Consider the following 7,970-nt stretch of genomic DNA (forward strand, 5'->3'; position numbering starts at 1 on the left):
GGAGGCCGCACAACTCTCTGAGTTTGTTACAGTCGTCGTGGTGTACACTTGAAAGGGAGAATTTTATGGCTTTATACCTCTATAAAGCCGTCTTAAAAGTGCCTCCAGAGTTGAACTAGCTATGGGGCAGAAGATAAGGAAGCTTCCCATCTCATCCCACACCCATCAGTGATGGCAAAAGCCGAAACTGGAACGCGCCCTCATCAGAGAGGTCCTCAACCAGGAGGGCGGGCAGGTAAGGAGCCGGAGGACAAGCGGAGGCCTCATCTGGGTTGTCCTGCAGCACAACAGTCTGCCGCTCCACGGTCACCCCCGGGGATGGAAGGGGGTGAGGGTCACACTGTACTTCTTACCCGTGACATTTCTGTAAACTGCTTGAAATTCTTTTGTTTTTTTTAAAACAATGAACACATGTTAATTTTACAATCAAGAAGCAAGAAAAGTCAATGCACTGACCCAAGTTCACTGCTACAATGTGGGTTCGTGGGTGGGGGTTATGGTCCTCTGCGCACCTGATTCGGCTCCCACGCTGGACCGGACCTCAAGGAGCATGTGTGGGTCACTGGTGGTCTGCTTCTGGGGGTAGGCGGGGGAGCACGGCTGGCTGGGGGCTGTCAGGGAGCCGCCCACACCTACCTTTCCGTAGAGCTGCTCCATGTCTTCCAGGCCCCTCACGATCACGTGGCTGTCTATCATCTCAGCCCGGAAGACTCTGAAGTCCTTCTCAGGACCATGGTCCTGACTGCACGGGATGGGCAGCGGAGACTCATAGCTCTCGTGCACCCTTCTCTTCCTCTTTGGGGGACGGAACACCGCCTCCGCCATCGTCCGAAGTGACTGTTCCTTCAGGAGTGTGAGAGACAGAAAGAAGCCAGTCAGTCAGTTACCACGCCGATCAGACACGCGAGTGCCTGTACACTCAGGATCAGAAAAACCTCGTGGCCTGTGGGAAAAACCAAATATTCAAAAGAGAGAAAACCCAGACGGTTCTGTTGGAGCAGCACAAACCCCACTCCCCAAGGGGACCCCAATGAATTCCCACAACAATGCCCCAGGAGTTGTGGCATGATTTCTGATCACAGCTTGCGACTCTGAGCCTAGAGACAGGTCGAGAGGCACAACGTTACTCAAAGGCCTCCTGCCAGCGGGCACAAGAGGGCTTCTGTCCTTGAGGATTCCTTCCGCCCTCTCACTCGGCCAATAGACATTTACTGAGCACCCACCAGAGGCTCCTAATCACCAGGGCTGCTGGGGACACAGAGAGAAAACCAAAAGGATCCCGTCCTCAAAGAAGCACAGGTAGTGAGCGCTTCGTATTCCAAAAAAGGATCATCTCCCAGTTTTTCAGGTAAATTAATAATAACGACAATGACTTTAAATGGTCATCATTTAAGGCACCAAGCGTGAGCTGCTAAGAGCAGGAAGCGTCAGGCCAGAGTGTGGGGACTGGAATCGGCTCCCTGCTGCCCAGCCACGTGATGGGCGAAACTTACTTTGTCTCTTCATGCTTTGGTTTTCTCCTCCTCAAAATAAGGATAAAAACAGACTCCATCTTATAGTGAAGACCCAGAAGGTGCCTAGAACAGCCTCCAGCATGTGGCACCGAGCACTCTGCGTGTCCACTATGGTTATTATTACGGGCTGAGCGCTACCAACACCGCTGATGGATGAGAAAGCAGGGCCAGATTAGAGAAATGTCGTCAGAGGCCCGGAGGGGAAGGGCTCTGCTCCTCCCTCCAGGTCCTGCTGGGAGCAGCGGCGGCAGCCGTCCCTTTTGTTGGAAGGCTCACTGATTATCCAGGTTAGGGGCTGAGGGTTATGGGGAATCCTGGAATTACTTGACACCCAGCACTACTAGAGTCCCTTGAACAGCAAGGAGCTCAAACCAGTCCATCCTAAAGGAAATCAACCCTGAATACTCACTGGAAGGACTGATGCTGAAGCTCCAATATTTTGGCCACCTGATGCAAGGAGCCGACTCACGAGAATAGATGCTGAGGTTGGGAGAGACTGAAGGCAAGAGGAGAAGGGGGCGACAGAGGAAGAAATGATTAGACAGCGTCACCATGACTCAATGGACCTGAATTTGAGCAAACTTTCAGAGACGGTGAAGGATAAGGGAGCCTGGTGTGCTGTGGTTCAGGCAGCTGCAAAGAGTCAGACACGACTGAGCGACTAAACAGCAGCAGCACCCTGAGGGAGGAAAGGGAGGTGAAGTCGGTATCTCTCCCTTCCTCAACCCGAGGAGGCAAAACAAGGACAAGACACACACAGGCTGCAGTTCAATAACGGCTGGAGGAAGGAAGTCAAATCGGGCACGCTGTTGTGATAAAGACAGAGGGCCACAGCAGATGTATCAGCTCAGGAAAACCCAACCATGTGTAAGGGGGGGAACGTGGGGAGTGCAGGAGACAGGGCCTGGCGCTCCACGCGCTGGAACGAGATGGGGACCAGGACCTGCTCCGTGCCCAGTCCCAGCTCTGGACCGGACTGAGGCTGCCAGCACATGTGGCGCGTGAAGACCCAAGGATGCTGTACCACCCACGTGCTTAGCCTCTTGAGCTCCAAACGCTCACAGGGGAAAAAGCACTACTGACTGCTTAGCTGCGCCCTGCACTCAGTACCAGCATCTGTTGGACACAGGATGCACTCAAGCCGGAAACAGCCAGTGAAGGCGGTGAAAGCACAGGCAGGAAGCTGAGGGGCTCCCGGGGTTTAGGCCCATTAAAAAAGAAACCCAGGGACTTCCCTGGTGGTCCAGAGGCTTAAGACCCTGTGCTCCCAGTGCTGGGGCCCAGGGTTCGATCCCTGGTCAGGGAGCTAGACCCCACACGCCACAACTAGAAGAGTTCGCAGGGCACAATTAAGAACCCACTGCCAACATTAAGACAAGGCACAGCCAAATATTTAAAAATAAATATTAAAGAAGAGTGTGCGTGCTGCTACAGACTCAGCGGCAATGTGTGTGCTCAGACTTTTGATTTTTGCTAATGAGACAGCCATCTCATCCTATGTCATCACTCGATGGACATGAGTTTGGGTAAACTCCGGGAGCTGGTGATGGACAGGGAGGCCTGGCATGCTGCGACTCATGGGGTGGCAAAGAGTTGGACACGACTGAGTGACTGAACTGCACCGAACTGAATGAGACAGCACAGAAATAATATCCAGTGTAGTTGTAATTTACTCTTTTAAAAATATTTCGATTTTTTTCTGTATGGTTTTTCATTTCTCATATGGTTGAGATCATGCTGTGGATACGAGGGGAAACACACATGCCGCTCCTTTCATGAGCCCACGGGCCAGATGGGGAAACAGACACACAAACAAATTATTCCTGGCAGGACAACGAGCCCCAAGTGCAGCAAAGACAAGACAGCGAGCCCCACCCCCCCCGCAGAACCACTCCTCCCAGAGATGCACCGACTCTTCCACTCTTTCTCCCACAGGCTAGGAGCCGGCACACTGCAACTAAAAAAAAAATCCCAAGTGCCACAACTAAGACCCAGCGCAGCCAAATAAGTAAATGTTAGGGAAAAGAAAGAAATCAAAAGCGTTGTCCAATGTGTAAGGATTCCTTTAGCCACCCTCCAAAAGATGTGAAGGAATTAAATGACGACAAAGAAAATGAGACAACCAATTACGATAGTAACTATAAAAAGAATCAGCAAGTTGAAACCTTCTTAAGATTGCTATAAAGTATTCCAAACAGCAAAATGCTAAGATAATTTCTAAATGAGTCCCTCAATAGATGTAAATATTGAGCATGACTGCATACATTTCATATACAAATATGTGTGTGTATATATTCACACATCTTGCCATATAGTGTTCAGAACAAAACTATGTATACCACATGTTAATGGGCAATTAAGAGATTCCCTCTCAAGGGCATTTTAAGTAGACTTTCACTTGCCAATCTGTCACTCAATCCAAGCAACTACAGTGGACCCCGAATAACATGGGGTTTACCTGCATGGGTACACGAACACGCAGACTTTTTTCAATAGTAAATGCTACAGTGATACACCATCCATGGTTGGTTGAGTCCACAGATGCAGAACCTTAGATGTAAAGGAACCCGGGATATGGAGGCGGACTGAAAGTTACCCTCGGAGTTTTGACTGTAACAGAGCGTCAGCACCCTGACTTCTATGTTATTCAAGTGTCAAGGGCATTTAGCATGCAACTGAAGAAATGGCAACTTATTCTAAAACTTAAAATAATGTTGTGTTGACTTTTTTGAGGCAGGACACTAGTTTCTAGTTAGGATTTCCAGGAATAATTCGTGGACTTTTATAAGCAGTTCACTTTTATAACTTAACGGCTGGTTAGTATTTGACTTGTACATATTACATTAAAAGATTTTTTTAAAACAGAAAATGTTTAATGACTAACTTCAAGGACTTCCTATTAAATTCTCTCAAACCAGTGAAAGAGAAAAGTTCTGTTTTAATTTGCCTAGTTTGTTTAGGATTCTCCTTTTTTGACTGCTGTTATATTCTTTAAGAAAGGCTAGAATGAGCTCTGACATTTGATGGCAAGAATTCTGTACTTTAACCCAAGTTGGCATCATAGAAGCTCCTCTCACAAGACTCCCTGCTTTTCCCAAGACCTCAAAACTCGGAGGTCTGGTGTCACCTCTGTGCATGTGACCACATGGACATCAAGGAGGATGTGCCTTTTAGCAGGCCTTCCATATGTGCAGAGCTACCATTATGATCACGTGATTTTAACAACCCATGTATGGTCCCTGAACTCAATTTCATCTTCAAATTGATTAGGACTAGAAAACTGTGTGGAAGCCACTCACATGTTAAACAACTAAGACCCGGTGCAGCCAAATATGTAAATAAATAATAAAAACATTTTAAAAAACATGCTGCATCCATATAGGCTTCCCTGGTTGGTAAACAATCTGCCTGCCAATGCAGGAGACTCGGGTTCGATCCCTCGGTCGGGAAGATCCCTTGGAGAAGGAAATGGCAACCCACTTTAGTATTTTTGCCTGGGAAATCCATGGATAGAGGAGCTTGGTGAGCTACAGTCCATGGGGTCGCAAAAGAGTCAGACAGGACTTTGCGACTAAAGAACAACAACATATCCATGTATTGCAATATTACCAGCAATTAACAGGAATGAAGGTTAAGAGGGAATTCTCTGACTTCTCAGCAGACTTTAGACTGTGCCTTCACTGCTAAGGTTCAATCCCTGGCTGAGGAACTAAGTTCCTACAAGCCATAACGCATGGCCAAAAAAAAAAAAAAGTTTAAAAGATTAAGAAAATTGACCTGGGGTCGTATGTAACAGTGGCTCTCAAGCTTGGCTGCTCTTAGAATCACCTGGGGAAATTTTGAAACTCCCAATGTCCAGGCCTAACCTACAATTACATCAGAAGGTCAGAGATGGGATCCAGGTGATTTCAATATGTAGTCCAGTTTCCAACCACTAGAGACAGGATGGCCTATTCAAACTCAATGCCAACAGCCATCCCACTTCGTAGAGAGGAGGAAAGGGACTCGGGGGTGGGGGGAGGAGTGCTATGCACCTGTAAGAAGTTGTTTCTTTTGCTTTTCCAAACCTGGCCATACTGACTCCAGGCACCCAGTGTTAAGTACACAGTACATTTAGTTTTCTATCAAAAGCAGGGTTGGTTCCTAATTCTTCCCTTGAGCACACAAGCTAACACCTTTTAGGTGTTCAATAAATGTTTATTCCAAACAAAACAAAGAAAGACAAAAAGGGAGGGGGGAGGTAACATTATTTAATTTTCCAACCCCCTGGGCCCACTTTGCCAAAGCAGCTGGTTAAAGCCTCCCACTCAGCAGAACTCACATTCTCCCAATTAAAAAAAAAACAATAACAACAACAAAAAACGCTTAAGGCTCCAAGTGGGTACCTTGTGGGCTCGAGAAGGCAAGGATGAAAAGGAAAAGACAAACAATCCTGCCTCTGGGGAGCTTTCAGGTTAGAACCCGAGACTAAGACACACAAACAAGTTAAACCTTTGAAGACTGACTGGTAATTGTGCGAGAGAGCCTGGTACTGAGCCTACCATGTGATGTGCGAGCCAGGAGAAAAGCCGCAGCTGCAACTAATGAGCAAAAAAAAAAATGTCAAGGGCTCAACAGACTCCCCCAACTCCGTGTCATAACCTGTCCCTTTGCTGGTTTCCTAGAGCGGCGCCCAGCAACCCTACTAGCCACTAAGGAAGGCTCCTCTCGGGCATGGTCTGTTATCAGATGCACCTCGCCTTACTCTGCCCCCGGCACTGGCGTCAATGTGTCCAGAAAAGGCACAGAAAAGAGAGGGTTGCAGGTACACGGGGAAGGGGAAAGGGGGTTAATATCCCGGCAGAACTAGGATTCTGGGCCCAGCGTCCCGGCCCAGTTCCGCATGGCTCTGCGCCCCGAGGAACGTCCCAGGGCCGCTTCTACTCTCGCCCCGGAGAGCTTTCGGAAAAGGCGACGTCTCCTCCCGCGGACGAGCCCCCTCGAGGGCCGCGGCCACCGCACTGGGAGCCTCGAGTCGCCACCCGCTCCCGGAGCCCAGGGTACCTTACCTTCCTCCGCCCCCCGGCGCGCGCGGCGTTACCCTGGCAACACTGGCAAAGGGGGGCGGACACCGCTGCCGTCAAGCAGCGCAGCCGCAAAACAAGGCGACTGCGCAGCCGCGGAACCTGCGGGAGGGCCCGCCAGGTCTTTGCGCAGCGCGCTTGCGCGGGGCTTGCAGGCGGGTCTCAGTGGGGTGTGCCCCCGGTGTGAGTCGCGGGCGGCGCGTCCTCTTTCCTGCGCTTCCCGCGATTGTACCGATAGCCCCTCTGCACAGGTGCTGTTCTCGTTTAATCCCCACAGCAGTCCCATAAGATCCATTTCACAGATGAGATCTGTTATTTAGCCAGTGTCACGTAGCTGGGAGGTATTGGAATGACAGTGATAGGACGAGACACGAAGACAGGTCTTAAGGAGTTGTGGTCCTCGCCCCTGGGGAGACCGGATGCTTGAAGCGACTGCACTCGACATGACCCAAGCCCTGAGGAAGCGGGTAGGCTGAGCTCAGCCCGCAGACCTCGGCCTTTTCAATGCTCCTGTGTAAGTGAAGCATGCAGGGAACCTGTAAGGAATTGCCCTCTCACAGTGGGCTCTGACCAGAAGCCACGGTGGGCACTGGCCGCCCCATTTAGCGTCCAGGACAACAGGCCTGGAGTCAGACCTGCCTTAGCATCCTCACCTCCCCCCTCACCAACTGTGAGATCTTTAGTGAGTGACAAGAGCCTCTTGATGAAAGAGGAGAGTGGAAAAGTGGCTTAAAGCTCAACATTCAGAATACTGAGATCATGGCATCCAGTCATGGGATCACTTCATGGCAAATAGACGGGGAAACAGTGGAAAGAGTGACAGACTTTATTTTTGGGGGGCTCCAAAATCACTGCAGATGGTGACTGCATCCATGAAATTAAAAGACACTTACTCCTTGGAAGAAAAGTTATGACCAACCTAGACAGCACGTTAAAAAGCAGAGACATTACTTTGCCAACAAAGGTCCATCTAGTCAAGGCTATGGTTTTTCCAGTAGTCATGTATGGATGTGAGAGTTGGACTATAAAGAAAGCTAAGTGCCAAAGAATTGATGCTTTTGAACTGTGGTGTTGGAAAAGACTCTCGAGAGTCCCTTGGACCGCAAGGAGATTCAACCAGTCCATCCTAAAGGAAATCAATCCTGAATATTCATTGGAAGGACTGATGCTGAAGCTGAAACTCCAATACTTTGGCCACCTGATACGAGGAACTGACTCATTTGAAAAGACCCTGATGCTGGGAAAGATTGGAGAAGCGGGCAACAGAGGATAAGATGGTTGGATGGCATCGCCAACTCAATGGACATGAGTTTGAGTAAACTCCGGGAGCTGGTGATGGACAGGGAGGCCTGGCATGCTGCAGTCCATGGGGTCACAAAGAGTTGGACACGAC

General features: G+C 49.4%; 1 protein-coding gene across 8 annotated transcripts in view; it reads right to left on the reverse strand.

Annotated features, from left to right (window-relative positions):
* TSEN2 (tRNA splicing endonuclease subunit 2) overlaps positions 1–6,606 on the reverse strand; it is a 57,283-nt gene extending 50,677 nt beyond the window's left edge. For 3 of the 8 annotated variants that reach the window (XR_014064363.1, XR_014064365.1, XM_081526365.1), the window contains exons 1-2: positions 6,563–6,606; positions 637–843 (exon numbers count right to left, since the gene is read on the reverse strand). Coding sequence is in view for 3 of the 8 variants with exons in the window: in XM_081526365.1 (XP_081382491.1) it covers positions 637–825 (189 nt within the window). In the remaining 5 variants the exon portion in view is untranslated. Of the gene's footprint in view, positions 1–636; positions 844–1,923; positions 2,011–3,972 lie in introns of all 8 variants that reach the window. The other 5 variants (XM_081526362.1, XM_081526364.1, XR_014064362.1 and 2 more) reach the window with 4 other exon arrangements.
* Between the last annotated feature and the right edge of the window lie 1,364 nt (positions 6,607–7,970).

This window comes from Giraffa tippelskirchi, chromosome 9 (assembly GCF_054371585.1).
Source record: "Giraffa tippelskirchi isolate mGirTip1 chromosome 9, T2T-mGirTip1v1.2.pri, whole genome shotgun sequence".
Lineage (NCBI taxonomy): Eukaryota > Metazoa > Chordata > Mammalia > Artiodactyla > Giraffidae > Giraffa > Giraffa tippelskirchi.